Raw genomic sequence first — 16,521 nt, forward strand, 5'->3', positions numbered from 1 at the left:
GTTATATTCTTGTACATAGGGATAGTATTATAGTAGTTATATTCTTGTACATAGGAGCAGTATTATAGTAGTTATATTCTTGTACATAGGAGCAGTATTATAGTAGTTATATTCTTGTACATAGGGATAGTATTATAGTACTTATATTCTTGTACATAGGAGCAGTATTATAGTAGTTATATTCTTGTACATAGGAGTAGTATTATAGTAGTTATATTCTTGTACATAGGAGCAGTATTATAGTAGTTATATTCTTGTACATAGGGATAGTATTATAGTAGTTATATTCTTGTACATAGGGGCAGTATTATAGTAATTATATTCTTGTACATATGGATAGTATTATAGTAGTTATATTCTTGTACATAGGGGCAGTATTATAGTAGTTATATTCTTGTACATAGGAGCAGTATTATAGTAGTTATATTCTTGTACATAGGGATAGTGTTATAGTAGTTATATTCTTGTACATAGGAGTAGTATTATAGTAGTTATATTCTTGTACATAGGAGTAATATTATATTAGTTATATTCTTGTACATAGGAGCAGTATTATAGTAGTTATATTCTTGTACATAGGGATAGTATTATAGTAGTTATATTCTTGTACATAGGAGCAGTATTATAGTAGTTATATTCTTGTACATAGGAGCAGTATTATAGTAGTTATATTCTTGTACATAGGGATAGTATTATAGTAGTTATATTCTTGTACATAGGAGCAGTATTATAGTAGTTATATTCTTGTACATAGGAGTAGTATTATAGTAGTTATATTCTTGTACATAGGAGCAGTATTATAGTAGTTATATTCTTGTACATAGGGATAGTATTATAGTAGTTATATTCTTGTACATAGGAGCAGTATTATAGTAGTTATATTCTTGTACATAGGGATAGTATTATAGTAGTTATATTCTTGTACATAGGGGCAGTATTATAGTAATTATATTCTTGTACATATGGATAGTATTATAGTAGTTATATTCTTGTACATAGGGGCAGTATTATAGTAGTTATATTCTTGTACATAGGAGCAGTATTATAGTAGTTATATTCTTGTACATAGGGATAGTGTTATAGTAGTTATATTCTTGTACATAGGAGTAGTATTATAGTAGTTATATTCTTGTACATAGGAGTAATATTATATTAGTTATATTCTTGTACATAGGAGCAGTATTATAGTAGTTATATTCTTGTACATAGGGATAGTATTATAGTAGTTATATTCTTGTACATAGGAGCAGTATTATAGTAGTTATATTCTTGTACATAGGAGCAGTATTATAGTAGTTATATTCTTGTACATAGGGATAGTATTATAGTAGTTATATTCTTGTACATAGGAGCAGTATTATAGTAGTTATATTCTTGTACATAGGAGTAGTATTATAGTAGTTATATTCTTGTACATAGGAGCAGTATTATAGTAGTTATATTCTTGTACATAGGGGCAGTATTATAGTAGTTATATTCTTGTACATAGGAGCAGTATTATAGTAGTTATATTCTTGTACATAGGGATAGTGTTATAGTAGTTATATTCTTGTACATAGGGGCAGTATTATAGTAGTTATATTCTTGTACATAGGGATAGTATTATAGTAGTTATATTCTTGTACATAGGGGCAGTATTATAGTAGTTATATTCTTGTACATAGGAGCAGTATTATAGTAGTTATATTCTTGTACATAGGGATAGTATTATAGTAGTTATATTCTTGTACATAGGGGCAGTATTATAGTAGTTATATTCTTGTACATAGGAGCAGTATTATAGTGGTTATATTCTTGTACATAGGAGGTAGTATTATAGTAGTTATATTCTTGTACATAGGAGCAGTATTATAGTAGTTATATTCTTGTACATAGGAGTAGTATTATAGTAGTTATATTCTTGTACATAGGAGTAGTATTATAGTAGTTATATTCTTGTACATAGGAGTAATATTATATTAGTTATATTCTTGTACACAGGAGTAGTATTATAGTAGTTATATTCTTGTACATAGGAGCAGTATTATAGTAGTTATATTCTTGTACATAGGAGTAGTATTATAGTAGTTATATTCTTGTACATAGGAGTAATATTATATTAGTTATATTCTTGTACATAGGAGCAGTATTATAGTAGTTATATTCTTGTACATAGGAGCAGTATTATAGTAGTTATATTCTTGTACATAGGAGCAGTATTATAGTAGTTATATTCTTGTACATAGGAGTAGTATTATAGTAGTTATATTCTTGTACATAGGGGCAGTATTATAGTAGTTATATTCTTGTACATAGGGGTAGTATTATAGTAGTTCTATTCTTGTACATAGGAGCAGTATTATAGTAGTTCTATTCTTGTACATAGGGGTAGTATTATAGTAGTTATATTCTTGTACATAGGAGCAGTATTATAGTAGTTATATTCTTGTACATAGGAGCAGTATTATAGTAGTTATATTCTTTAGGTTTTCAGTCTTCCTTTCTTCTTTATAGCTTATGTCTTGAGCTGTGTGTTTCCTCCTCGACCGGAGAATGGAGAGGTCACTGTCACAGACCTCCACCCTGGAGGATCCGCCAACTTTCATTGTGCTCCTGGGTTTACACTCAAAGGTGCAGATTCTCTGGTCTGCCTCAATATCACCAGGCCGCAGTGGAGTGGAAAACCCCCAGTCTGCACAGGTAAGGGATGTTGAGGGGGAGGGCGCAAAGTCCTGATTTTTGGCTTTTTACATTAATCCTTCTGTACTAGTGAATATATAATAGTGATAGCAGCTTTGGAATATAATACAGGGTGTAACTCAGGATGAATAAAGCGCATATATATACATATATATATATATATATATATATATATATATATATATATTTATACCGTGTATATATATATATATATATATATATATATATATATATATATATATATATGTTGTGTGACTTGTTATAATAACCGGTTGTTATTTGTCACTCAGCGACTTGTGGCGGTGTGATACGTAATGCCACCGTTGGTCGTATCGTATCTCCCGATGTTACTGCACATCATGGAAATAACTTGAGCTGCCATTGGTTGATCGAGGCGTCCGAAGGTCAGCGGCTTCACCTGCACTTTGAGAGGGTTTCCCTGGATGAGGACAATGACCGGTCAGTCACTGCCCCTTGTCTTCCCTCATTTCTCCACTTTAGGTTTTGGGGGTATTTGTTTACATTGACCCTTATTTCATCTGTCATGTCCCTGAATTCCAAGACTATGATGCATTGCAGTAAAGCTGAATTCCAGTCTGGATGGGACAGGGTAGTGATAATCATTATAAACCCATTTCCTGCATATTCTGTCTGTGTCCGCTCCCACCACCTCCCCCTATGTGACCCCTCATTCTGTATGGTCTCTCCTCAGGTTGGTTGTTCACTCTGGGAGCTCCACATTGTCCCCCCTCATCTATGACTCTGATATAGACGATGCCCCAGAGAGGGGTCTTCTGAGTGATGCCCAGTCCCTGTACATCGAACTGGTCTCCGAGAATCCAGCCGTCCCCCTGCTCCTTAGCCTCCGCTATGAAGGTGATTTTAGGATATTTTCTATATCACACTGTTATTGTATACTCCAGTCATATCCAAAGCTGCAGTCAAACTTCTCCTGACACAATACTGTATAGCAGAACACTTTGCAGACACTGAACCAGTAGGAAGCATCAGCAGTAACATGTGAGGTTAAAGAGAGACTAGTAATTCAGCAGATTTAGGGTTAATAGCGCCCTTTAGTGGTGTCTTCATTTCTCCCTTTTTCTCTGCAGTTTTCTCTGAGACTCGATGTTATGAACCGTTTTTGGCTCATGGGAATTTCAGCACCACGGACCCCCTCTTCTCCCCGGGTACCCTGGTCTCCTTCTCATGTAATGCGGGATACATGCTGGAACAAGGACCACCCGTCATAGAGTGTGTGGATCCCACAGACCCTCACTGGAATGAGAGTGAGCCCGTATGTAAAGGTAAGAGACATTTCCCCCTATGTGGAGCCCACAGTGAGCAGTGGCTGAACCAGGCGGAAATCTCATGTACCACAATCCTGGAGTTCCCCTTTAAGCTTGTGAATTAGATTTGTGACTTATATGAGACATTTTTAGAAATTTGTCTCAGGTCCCCTTGTATAGGTCGCATACCCGTACCAATGTATTCTCCAAATATGCATAAAGTGCCCAGATCAATCGTACCATACAGTGCCTAGATAAATAGTGCTGTACATTGTGCACATAAATAGTGTCATACAGAACCCAGATAGATAGTGCTGTATAGTGCTCAATATATAGTGCGATTATTTTGTGTTTTGTAGTGCCACACAGTGCCCAGATAGATAATGCAATGCAGAGACCAGATAGATAGTGCCATATAGTGCCCAGATGAATAGTGCTGTATAGTGTCTGATATACAGTGGCATACAGTGCTCAGGTAAATAGTGCTATACAGAGACCAGATAAATAGTGGTATACAACGCCCAGATAAATAATACCATGTAGTGCCCAGATAAATAGTGCTGTATAGTGCCTGGTATACAGTGGCATAAAGTGCGCCGGTAAATAGTGCTATACAGTGCCCAGATTAATAGTGCTGTGCAGTGCCTGATATATAGTGACATGCAATGCCCAGGTAAATAGTGCCATACAGCGGTCAGATAAACAGTCCTTTCCAGTGATCAGAAACATAGTGCTATACAGTACCCAGATACCTAGTGCTATACAGTGCCCAGATACCTAGTGCTATACAGTGCCCAGATAAATAGTGCTATACAGTGCCCAGATAAATAGTGCTATACATAGACCAGATCAATAGTGCTGTACAGAGTTCAGATAAATAGTGCTGTATAGTGCCCAATATATAGTGGCATACAATGCCCAGGTAAATAGTGCTACACAGCGCCCGGATAAATAGTGCCATGCAGTGTTCAGATAAATAGTAATATACAGTGCCCAAATAAATACTGCTATAAAGTGCTCAGATAAATATTGATATACAGTTCCCAGATAAATAATGCTGTATAGAGCCTAGATAAATTGTGCTATACAGTGCACAGATAGTGATGTACATTGCCCAGATAAATCCTTCTATACAGTGCTCAGATAAATGGTGTTATACATCGCCCAGATACATAGTTGTATACATAGACCAAATAAGTAGTGCTATACAGAGCCCATATAAATAGTGACGTACAGCGCTCACATAGTGCCCACATTGCCCAATTGGTCAGAGACGGCCATATTGTATCATTTCCGGGCAAAACTGGTACAGAGGGTCGTGTTATCTCCATACTGTGTCTGTACGTCGCTGATCAGTGCCCATATAGAGCCAATACTTTAGTACTAGTAGAATCCCATAATAATCTCATGTCCTTTATCACAGGACAGTCATTCTTACTGCCCTGTACTGCCCCCTGCTGGAAGCATTAGTGATGTCTCCTTGTGACATTACTCTAATAGTAGGTGTCAGAGTGTGGGGGAGGGGACAGTGGGTAAACACCCAAACCGTGGCTGCCCTGCTGGATCTAGGACACATTGCTCGGTATCAGATGCTGCATCTTATGACTGAGTGCAAGGCGTGAAGGCGGGGCCGCGCATCTCACAAGTTTCTTAGCAATTTCCAGTTGCCATGGTAACTAATATAGGGCTCCTGATTAACTCTTGCAAGACTAGAACAGAACAAACCAGAGGACCTGACAGAGAAACTAACAGGGGTAAGCATCCAGGAGGGCAGCGAATATTAGGGTGCATTGTTGTGTTACTGTCCGGTACCCCAAGCGGCACTTTCCTGTCCTCCAAGTGTCAGCGTATCCTTGTCCTGAAGCCTCAGCGTGTAATTATCCTGTACCCTAAGTGTCAGCGTGTCATTACTCCAAGTGTCAGCGTTCCGTTTTCCCGTACCCCAAATGTCCTTGTATCTTTATCCTGTACCCCATTGTTGATGTAATGTGCTTCTATAATGTGGCGTCTCCCCCTGACATCTTCTTTCTCCTCCTTGTTTTATAGCGCTGTGTGGGGGAGAGATCTCTGAACCGGCCGGTGTGATCCTGTCTCCTGATTGGCCGCAAAATTACGCAAAAGGCCAGGACTGTGTGTGGGGGATCCATGTGCAGGAGGACCGGCGGGTGCTGCTGGAGATAGAGATGTGAGGAGTCTGAAGGATAATCTACACACAAAATACACAGGCAATGTACACACAGTATACACACACTACATATGATATACACATAATACATACACAATGTACACACTACACATGATACACACACAATATACACACATAGTACATACACAATGTACACACAGTATACACACACTACACATGATACACACATAATACACACATACTAAACAAGATACATAATATATGCACAACGCACACATAATATACACACATAATACATACACAATGTGCACACTACACATGATACACACACATAGTACATACACAATGTACACACAATATACACACTGCACACATAACACATACACAGTGTACACACAGTATCCACACACTACACACATGATACACAGACAGTACACACTTACTAAGCAAGATACATAATATATGCACAACGCACACATAATATACACACACGATACATACATTATGTACAAGACCGCTCACTTCACCTAATACTGTAAGATCTTATGTTATTTTTGTTGTACCTGCAGATTAAACATCCGCCGCAGCGATGCCCTGACGGTCTATGATGGTGATGACCTCACAGCGCGGGTGCTAGGACAGTATATGGGTGTTCACCAGAGGTTTAACCTCTTCTCTTCTGCCAATGATGTAACCCTACAGTTCCAGTCTGACCCCAATGACCCGGTGTTCAGCCTGAGCCAAGGATTCATCATCCACTTCAAAGGTAGATGTAGCTGACGGCCTGGCTCACCCACCTCACCAGCAAACTGCTATACTGAACGTGTGCTGAATTACATCACATCTTATACTCAAGTCACATCCAAAGCTGTATTCACAGATGTAGGTTTACTGTAAGCAGACCCTGAGGTCTACCTAAATTCTTCTGCTGGATGATTATATATGTAGTGTACAGCCTGCTGCCGTGCATTATTGAAGATTTGGCGGTTACCCCTTCACAGTACAGACTATATAGATGTATAGATGAGGAGCATTATGGAATTTCATCCACTGACAAATCCTGACTAACAGTACTGTGAATGCAGCTTTGTATGTGATTGGAGTATAAGATCTAATGTATTTTGAGGGTGCAAACTATCCAGAATTAGTGGGAGAAGTGAGGTACTTTCATGCCCCAAGCCTCAATGTTGTCACGGCCCCTTACCTGCTCCCGCTTGACATCACCCACTTTTCATTAGGGAGTCTAGTTAGGATATCGGTCACCACAACAGCAGGGATTGCTCGGAACGGTGAGGCCAAGAGAAAAGCTTCTGCTCTGGAATCACTAGCTATTTAGAGATGAACAAGCTGCACTTGTTGGAGGTGTAAGGTCTTCTTTAAAGCCATGTTTCTGTTTTAATATGACATTCAGATAGTTCCAGATATTTCCTCTTCTCTCTAGAGGTGCCACGGAATGACACATGCTCGGCTTTACCCGAAATACAGTCCGGGTGGAAGACATCCTCCCACCCCGATCTCATTCGTGGCACAGTGGTGACCTATCAGTGTGAACCTGGCTATGACATCATCGGATCAGACATACTGACCTGCCAATGGGACCTGTCCTGGAGTAATGCCCCTCCCACCTGTGAGAAGAGTAAGTAACCCCTCGTATGTGGAGCCAGCCAATCATTGGGAGAGACCCTCATAACTTTTGGGGCCTCTGTGATTGGTCTCCTTCACTATACGGCATTATACATGTGTGATAACAATGTCTCTCCCTTTCTGTAGTCTTGAACTGCGCTGACCCCGGGGAGATCGCAAACGGCGTCCGCAGGGCATTTGATCCACGCTTTCCCATTGGCTCTCACGTCCACTATTCCTGCAATGAGGGTTATACACTGGAAGGAAGCGAAATCCTGACCTGTTACAACCGAGACACCGGGACCCCCAAGTGGAGCGACAGAATCCCCAAGTGTGTCTGTAAGTTACAATGTCCAGCAATTCCTGTAAACACCCAGCTTTCCCTTGTATAAATATTTTCCATGTGGATGTGGATGGTGTCCTGAAAGTGAGTTTGTCAATTCTTTATATTTTTTAACTTAGGGAAATTGTCCAACTTTATAACTAGAGTCTATAGTAAAGTAACAAAGGTACTAAATGAATGTATGCACACAGTGACTGCACCAGCAGAATAGTGAGCGCAGCTCTGGAGTATAATACAGGATGTAACTCAGGATCAGTACAGGGTAAGTAATGTAATGTATGTACACAGTGACTGTACCAGCAGAATACTGAGCGCAGCTCTGGAGTATAATACAGGATGTAACTCAGGATCAGTACAGGGTAAGTAATGTAATGTATGTACACAGTGACTGCACCAGCAGAATAGTGAGCGCAGCTCTGGAGTATAATACAGGGTGTAACTCAGGATCAGTACAGGGTAAGTAATGTAATGTATGTACACAGTGACTGTACCAGCAGAATAGTGAGCGCAGCTCTGGAGTATAATACAGGATGTAACTCAGGATCAGTACAGGATAAGTAATGTAATGTATGTACACAGTGACTGTACCAGCAGAATAGTGAGCGCAGCTCTGGAGTATAATGCAGGATGTAACTCAGGATCAGTACAGGGTAAGTAATGTAATGTATATACACAGTGACTGCACCAGCAGAATAGTGAGCGCAGCTCTGGAATATAACTCAGGATCAGTACAGGATAAGTAATGTAATGTTTGTACACAGTGACTGCACCAGCAGAATAGTGAGCGCAGCTCTGGAATATAACTCAGGATCAGTACAGGATAAGTAATGTAATGTATGTACGCAGTACGTCAGTCAGCTTTTTGTGCAGATTCACTGTCTATGTGAAGGTGGTTAGGGTCATGCTCATGAGACAAGTTCCAGGAGATGGCGCTCTGCAGTATATTGTGCAGCTGCTGTTTTGTAGACACTTTTGTCTGTATTTTCAGGTGACCTCTGCAGGTATCACACAATGTACAGATTTGCAGGTTATATTTATAGCTGACAATTCCCATGATGCCCTCCTCACATGCAGCAGCTGGGTTAGTGGCATCATCATGACCTTGGGCAGGGTCGTCCTCCTCCCAGGTACCTTAGTCATCTCTGCACCTATCTGTGCCCATTGTGCGTTACAGGCGTCCTCTAGTGGTTACTTGTGGTATAGTAACCTATAGCAGAGCTTAGTGGGAGATACACTCATTGTTCGGCCATATTGTTTGCAGCAGCTGATAGTTGTTTTACTCTATGAAATGTTTTTTTAGTGAAGTACGAGCCATGTCTAAACCCTGGGGTCCCTGAGAATGGCTACCAGACCCTCTATAAACACCACTACCAGGCCGGGGAGGCGTTGCGATTCTTCTGCTACGAGGGCTTCGAGCTGATTGGTGAAGTGACCATTATCTGCGTTCCTGGCCATCCATCCCAGTGGACGAACCAACCTCCTCTCTGCAAAAGTGAGTGTTATAATCCTGACTTACTGCCCCCTATAGGGTCACAGCCTGCACAGTGGGGGCTCGGTTGTATACATTGTGTGAGATGCAGTGTGCACTGACACTGTATTTTATTCTCTTGCTATTAGTTGCATACGAGGAGCTCCTGGACGACAGGAAGTTGGAAGGTCTGAATTAGCGGCTGTCCATTATGATGTCCTCATCCACACAAACATGTCACCCCCCAAATATGTCACCACTGCCATTAACCCTATATTGTATTCCACCTGATCATTATCCATCATCATCTTCATGTCTATGAGGTTGGTGGGCCTAACATTCAAAGTAAGAACGTGCCCCCTTGTTAGGTAGGTAACTCATTTTCATTGTCTTCCAGTTGCCCAAACGACAGACCCCTCCCACCAGATGGAGGGCGGCAACATTGCGCTGGCGATTTTCCTGCCAATCATCTTGGTCATCTTGCTGATCGGTGGAATCTACATCTATTATACAAAGTGAGTGGCGGGTCTTATTCGTTATCTGTAGAGGAAGTCCATGAGCCTGTGATATCCATCCCTTCTATCACATGGGTTGTCACAACTCCGCCCCTTTCACTGGTGACACAATCTTGGTGATTTCCAAATTTGTACCAGTGTACATGTAATAGAAGAAAACGCCACCCAAATTACCGTATTACCAAATACACATCCTGAATACTACATAAAACAATATTTAATTACATTCATTAATTTCTATGTTTATGCAAATTTAGTATTGGGGCGTGGCTATTCCTAATAGTGCGGGACTATTCATAATCTCATGGAATGGAGTGGCCCTTTAAATGTTTTTTTTTTTTTGCAAATCAATATGGCCTCCGGCTTTTAACAGTGACTCTCCCATTCTCTCTCCCGCAGGTTTCAGGGGAAGTCTCTGTTTGGATTTTCCTTCCCAGCCTCTCATTCTTACAGCCCCATCACTGTGGAGTCCGATTTTAACAACCCCTTATATGAGGCTGGGGTGAGTGTGTGAAATGTTCACTTCAGACATATTTTATATCTATTCTGGCAAATAGGGCTATCAGGAAAGTAGTCACCCAGCTCTCCCAGACTCAGACTGCATGGCAGATGTTCTTACTTATGTTGAACTGGCCAAACATCAGGTTTTATTATCACCCGTCATTACAAGTTAGATATTAGACATATCTGACTTGCATAAATTATAATGCCCCCTCAGTAGCCCTCACATAGTATAATGCCCCCTCAGTGGCCCTCTCACAGTATAATGCCCCCTCAGTAGCCCTCTCACAATATAATGCCCCCTCAGTAGCCCTCACACAATATAATGCCCCCTCAGTAGCCCTCACATAGTATAATGCCCCCTCAGTGGCCCTCTCACAGTATAATGCCCCCTCAGTAGCCCTCTCACAGTATAATGCCCCCTCAGTAGCCCTCACACAATATAATGCCCCTCAGTAGCCCTCTCACAGTATAATGCCCCCTCAGTGGCCCTCTCACAGTATAATGCCCCCTCAGTAGAACTTACACAGTATAATGCCCCATCAGTAGCCCTCACACAGTATAATGCCCCTCTCAGTAGCCCTCACAAAATATAATGCCCCCCTCAGTAGCCCTCATAAAATATAATGCCCCATCTGTAGCCCTCTCACAGTATAATGCTCCCTCAGTAGCCCTCTCACAGTATAATGCCCCCTCAGTAGCCCTCACACAGTATAATGCTCCCTCAGTAGCCCTCTCACAGTATAATGCCCCCTCAGTAGCCCTCACACAGTATAATGCCCTCTCAGTAGCCCTCACACAGTATAATGCCCCCTCAGTAGCCCTCACACAGTATAATGCCCCCTCAGTAGCCCTCACACAGTATAATGCCCCCTCAGTAGCCCTCACACAGTATAATGCCCCCTCAGTGGCCCTCTCACAATATAATGCCGCCTCAGTAGCCCTCACACAGTATAATGCCCCCTCAGTAACCCTCACACAGTATAATGCCCCCTCAGTAGCCCTCACACAGTATATTGCCCCCTCAGTAGCCCTCACACAGTATAATGCCCTCTCAGTAACCCTCACACAGTATAATGCCCCCTCAGTAGCCCTCACACAGTATAATGCCCCCTCAGTAGCCCTCACACAGTATAATGCCCCCTCAGTGGCCCTCTCACAGTATAATGCCCCCTCAGTGGCCCTCACACAGTATAATGCCCCCTCAGTAGCCCTCTCACAGTATAATGCCCCCTAAGTAGCCCTCACACAGTATAATGCCCCCTCAGTAGCCCTCTCACAGTATAATGCCCCCTCAGTAGCCCTCACACAGTATAATGCCCCCTCAGTGGCCCTCACAAAGTATTGGCCCTATACAATAGAATATCGCTCAGTGGCCCATCACACAGTCAAATGCCAAATGCCCCTGCAATGGTATCATATAATAATAATAATAATAATACATTTTATTTATATAGCGCCAACATATTCCGCAGCACTGTACAATTTATAGGGTTCAGATACAGACATACATAACAAAGAACGTCATTTCACACAATGGGACTGAGGGCCCTGCTCAAAAGAGCTTACAATCTATGAGGTAGAGGGGGTGACACAAGAGGTAGCAGGGGCGGCATTGCTTATACAGTGTTCAGACAATTTTGTGCATTAGGAATTGTGATAGGCTAGTCTGAAAAGATGCGTCTTTAGTTTGCGTTTGAAACTGTAGAAGTTGGGAGTTAATCTTATTGTCCGGGGTAGAGCATTCCAGAGAAGTGGTGCAGCTCGGGAGAAGTCTTGTATACGAGCGTGGGAGGTTCTGATAATAGAGGATGTAAGTGTTAGATCATTGAGTGAGCGGAGAGCACGGGTTGGGCGGTAGACAGAGATGAGGGAAGAAATGTAGGGAGGTGCGGCTTTATGGAGAGCCTTGTGGGGGAGGGGGATAACTTTATATTTTATTCTGTAATGAATAGGCAGCCAGTGTAGCGACTGGCACAGACCAGAGGCATCGCTGTAGCGTCTCGCCTGATAGATGAGCCTGGCCGCTGCATTCAGAATAGATTGTAGAGGGGAGAGTTTAGTGAGGGGAAGACCGATTAGTAAGGAGTTACAGTAGTCAAGGCGAGAATGAATCAGAGAGACAATAAGTGTCTTTAGTGAATCTCTGGTAAGGAAAGGGCGTATTCTGGAGATGTTTTTGAGGTGGAGGTGACATGAGCGTGCGATTGATTTAATATGGGGGGTGAAGGAAAGGTCTGAGTCAAATATGACCCCGAGGCAGCGGGCATGCTTCCTAGGAGTTATAGTAAGGCCTGAGACTGCAATGGACATATCAGGGACAGATTAATTAGTTAACGACTTAAATTAGTGCTAGTCTGAAGCTGTGCTTTCCTATATAAGTAGATATAGCTTATGGGGTGCATCTCATATGCGGGGGCATCTCATCTGCAGCATGAATCTTAACCAAATTGCATCTTAACCGAAGTGCAGATTAACCAAAGTGCACTTATACATGGCACTTAAACAGGGCACGGAACAGGCTAACCATGGCAGAACACCAGGTAAATTTCAACCTAAAACAACAAGTTTTACCACATGGTATCCTGTAGCTGCACTGTCTCTTACTATCTTAGCCATTGTCTTCCTGCAGTCCTCTCCTCCACCTCTACCACCAGTACACTCCATCCATATCAGTCCCTCTCTTCTTCCTTCTCCCATGTACAGCTCTCACACACTTTTCACACTCTGTAATCACCCCTTTACTTCTTTTAGCAGTGACACCAAACATAAGCGCCCACATAAATCCCTGAACCACCTTCTGTCTCTGTCCATGTTACTCCTCCTAGCTGCTGGGGACATCTCTCCTAACCCCGGCCCTCCTTCCTTCACTAACTCTTCTCCCTGCACACATAGAAGGCCTACAAACCTCATCAATATTTACCGTGTTCCTTCCCCTCATCTCTCCCCTGTCTGTTTTAACTGCTCTCTCTGGAACACCCGCTCAGTGTGTAACAAACTAGAATACATTAATGACTTATTCCTTAGCAAATCCCTTGGCCTGCTCGCCCTTACTGAGACTTGGATCCAGCAGTCAGATACGGCCTCCCCTGCTGCTCTGTCTCATGGTGGCCTACAATTCGCTCACACCTCTAGGCCTGATAATAGGCAGGGTGGTGGGGTAGGATTACTTCTGTCACCGCAGTGCATTTTTCAGTCCATTCCCCCGGTCCCCTCACTCACATTCTCCTCATTTGAAGTCCATGCTATCAGACTTTTCCGCCCACTCTCCTTACGTGTAGCCGTGATCTACCGCCCACCTGGCTCACCCTACCAATTTTTGGACCACTTTGCTTCTTGGCTTCCCCACTTTTTATCCAGTGACATTCCTACCCTCATCATGGGTGACTTTAATATCCCTATTGCCCCCCCTCACTCCCCGGCTGCCTCACAGTTTCTCTCATTAACCACTTCTCTTGGTCTCTCACAATGTTCTTCTTCCGCCACACATCTAGATGGTAACACGATTGATCTAGTCTTCCATCGACTCCTCACAGTCTCTAAATTTTCTAACTCTTCTCTGCTGCATATATTAACTTGTTCCCCCATTGCCCCCTCAGAAATTAACTTGTTCAACCCCAGTGACCCCTCACACATCATATTATAGTGTACCCCTCCTGCTTGCTTCTATAGTTTAATGCCCCACTTTAGTTGTCCCCACAGTTTCATATTTCTCGTTTCCCTTCAAGTTGCCCCATAGTTTCATGTCCCCCTCCAAGTTACCCCTACAGTTTCATGCCCCTCTTCAGTCGCCCCCCACAGTATATATCAAACAAAGCATAAAAAACCCTAATCCTCTCCTTTCCCCATTCTCTTCTGTCTCTGGTCCCGGAGTCTTAAGGGAAAGGTTGTGATGTAAGCGATGTCGCCATATTACATCTACTGCTCCAAAACACCGGGGCCAGAAACAAGGGCTGAATGGTGAAGCAGGGAGTGGGTGGCTCCAGGTGTCACCATTGTACGCTAGTCATGACATACCAGGATGGCCTGTACCCACTGTCCTGCTGTTGGAAGGGGCCCCCGCTACCATAGGGCCAGGTGCAAGTGCACATTTGCTCTATGGTTAAAGCAGCCCTGGTGACAGATGCTACATATATGGCAGACGGCAGGGGCTGTGGAGTACGGCAGCTATCCACCACATAAATAGGCAGGGTTACCATTCAGGAGCCTGGGAAAGCTGAGTGATGGGCCCTATGCAAGTTAATGGGCACTTCATCCATATTTAATGATGTCTCTTTCTCTTTTAGGACACCCGGGAGTATGAAGTGTCGATTTGAAGATGGGTTTCATTGTGGGTACAACTTACGGGCGGGTGGGGGTATACACAAGGAGGGATATATCAGATTATACACAGATCGAGGGTCTTACTTTCCAGATTGCAATCACAAGCTGCACAGTCCCTCACCCTGCGATCGTCCATCATGTGATCTGTCACCATCACCCACAGAGTTCTAAACACTTGGGGTTGGGGGGAGGGTCTTAAACTGTGCCCGTGTCTCTGTCAAAGAGCTGGGCTGCCATCTTGGGGTAGGCCATGATCGTTGCAGGCTCTTTGTAATAGCACAGTAACGGGCGGACTCTAGCGAAATCCTGTATTATAGCTTATTTATTTCTAGATACAATATCGCTATCGTATTGTGTTGCCGGCGTCCGGCACATTGCGCTTTTTAATCTCCATCCACTAAATTATCGTGGTTGTAATTTTTTTTTTTATTGGCCGCATTCATCAGGACTTAATTTCTTTATTATACGTTTTGTCGCACGGCTCCAGGGAGGTGTGTCTGTTTTGAATGACCCCCTTTTTATGAAATGAAAAAATATGTAGAAATGCGGGAAACAAAATCAGGGATTTATTTGAAAAACAAAAAACAAAACTTCCTTCTTGTCTCCAAGAAAATGGCCGCCCTCGTTCAGCACCAGAACTGCTTCTTCGTGTCAGGTGAATTGTCTGTTTAAAACTCTGTGCCTTCACCCCCGCCATCTTCCATTAACCCATGATGTGACCTCCCACCCTTGTATATGTCATTTGTGCCAAAGTAATCCTGCAATGTCTGTGCTCTAGCGGGAGCTGCTCATGTCGCCATTAAATACTCCAGCGCCCAGGGGCTCCCCAGGGTCCAGATTTCTTCACCTGCCCCATTCAATACCTGCATCGTCGCTGTTCTTGCCACTCCAGAAGGGATCAGGGCGACGACTCCGGTGCCCATCACAACTTCTGTCTGTCTCTCTTTTCCTTCATGAGTTAATTTCACTTTGTCTGGGAGATTTAAACATGGCCGCCACGTCGCATTGAGAAATGTTGAAATCTCCCTCCGTGCTGGCCGTCTGTGTCACTTCCAGCTCCGCTTCTCAAACTGGCTTTATTTTCAGGCAATAAAGAGCGAGATTTGTAAAAAAAAACCCTAAAATAAAAATCTGTGTTTTTATTTAAAACCTGAAAGCACCGCAGGTGGAAATTTTGTGACACAACAAGAACCAATGTCATTTAGACTGACAAAATGGCTGCCAGCACTATGTGCCAGACTAGTAACCACTCACTAGTTCGTTCCTGATACACAGTGGTCCTTATTCATCCATATCGGCCAACAGGAGAATCGGTCCTGTTCCTTGTCGCAACCAATCAAAGCACATCTTAAAGGGATTTTCCAGGACAATAATATTTAGGGCCTATCCAATCACTATTTGATTAGTTGGGGTCAGATTGCTATCTCCTCCACAAACTCAGCTTTATCAGCCAACTGCAATTAGCTGAACTGATTGTCCTGCTGACAGAGCAGTGAGAGAGTGACATCCCTTGTCCCACCTCACAGGTCTGTGGTTATGGTAATGCTGTGCAAACAATTGGAGGAATAAGTTCACATAGCAGGCAAACAAAGAAGCATTTCTAAAGCAATATATTTCAGAAAAGTCTTCAATTGACG

General features: G+C 42.7%; 1 protein-coding gene across 1 annotated transcript in view; it reads left to right on the forward strand.

Annotated features, from left to right (window-relative positions):
- The window catches only part of SEZ6L2 (seizure related 6 homolog like 2), a 43,640-nt gene extending 27,649 nt beyond the window's left edge, over window positions 1-15,991 (forward strand). The window contains exons 6-18 of the mRNA XM_075285838.1: window positions 2,494-2,679; window positions 2,970-3,138; window positions 3,392-3,555; window positions 3,789-3,983; window positions 6,012-6,150; window positions 6,681-6,877; window positions 7,553-7,747; window positions 7,882-8,073; window positions 9,378-9,569; window positions 9,695-9,733; window positions 9,943-10,060; window positions 10,460-10,562; window positions 14,848-15,991. Coding sequence (XP_075141939.1) covers window positions 2,494-2,679; window positions 2,970-3,138; window positions 3,392-3,555; window positions 3,789-3,983; window positions 6,012-6,150; window positions 6,681-6,877; window positions 7,553-7,747; window positions 7,882-8,073; window positions 9,378-9,569; window positions 9,695-9,733; window positions 9,943-10,060; window positions 10,460-10,562; window positions 14,848-14,877 — 1,919 coding nt within the window. The 3' untranslated portion in view covers window positions 14,878-15,991. The remainder of the gene's footprint in view (window positions 1-2,493; window positions 2,680-2,969; window positions 3,139-3,391; window positions 3,556-3,788; window positions 3,984-6,011; window positions 6,151-6,680; window positions 6,878-7,552; window positions 7,748-7,881; window positions 8,074-9,377; window positions 9,570-9,694; window positions 9,734-9,942; window positions 10,061-10,459; window positions 10,563-14,847) is intronic.
- Window positions 15,992-16,521: the final 530 nt, after the last annotated feature.

The sequence above is a fragment of the Leptodactylus fuscus genome, chromosome 8 (genome assembly GCF_031893055.1).
Source record: "Leptodactylus fuscus isolate aLepFus1 chromosome 8, aLepFus1.hap2, whole genome shotgun sequence".
NCBI lineage: Eukaryota > Metazoa > Chordata > Amphibia > Anura > Leptodactylidae > Leptodactylus > Leptodactylus fuscus.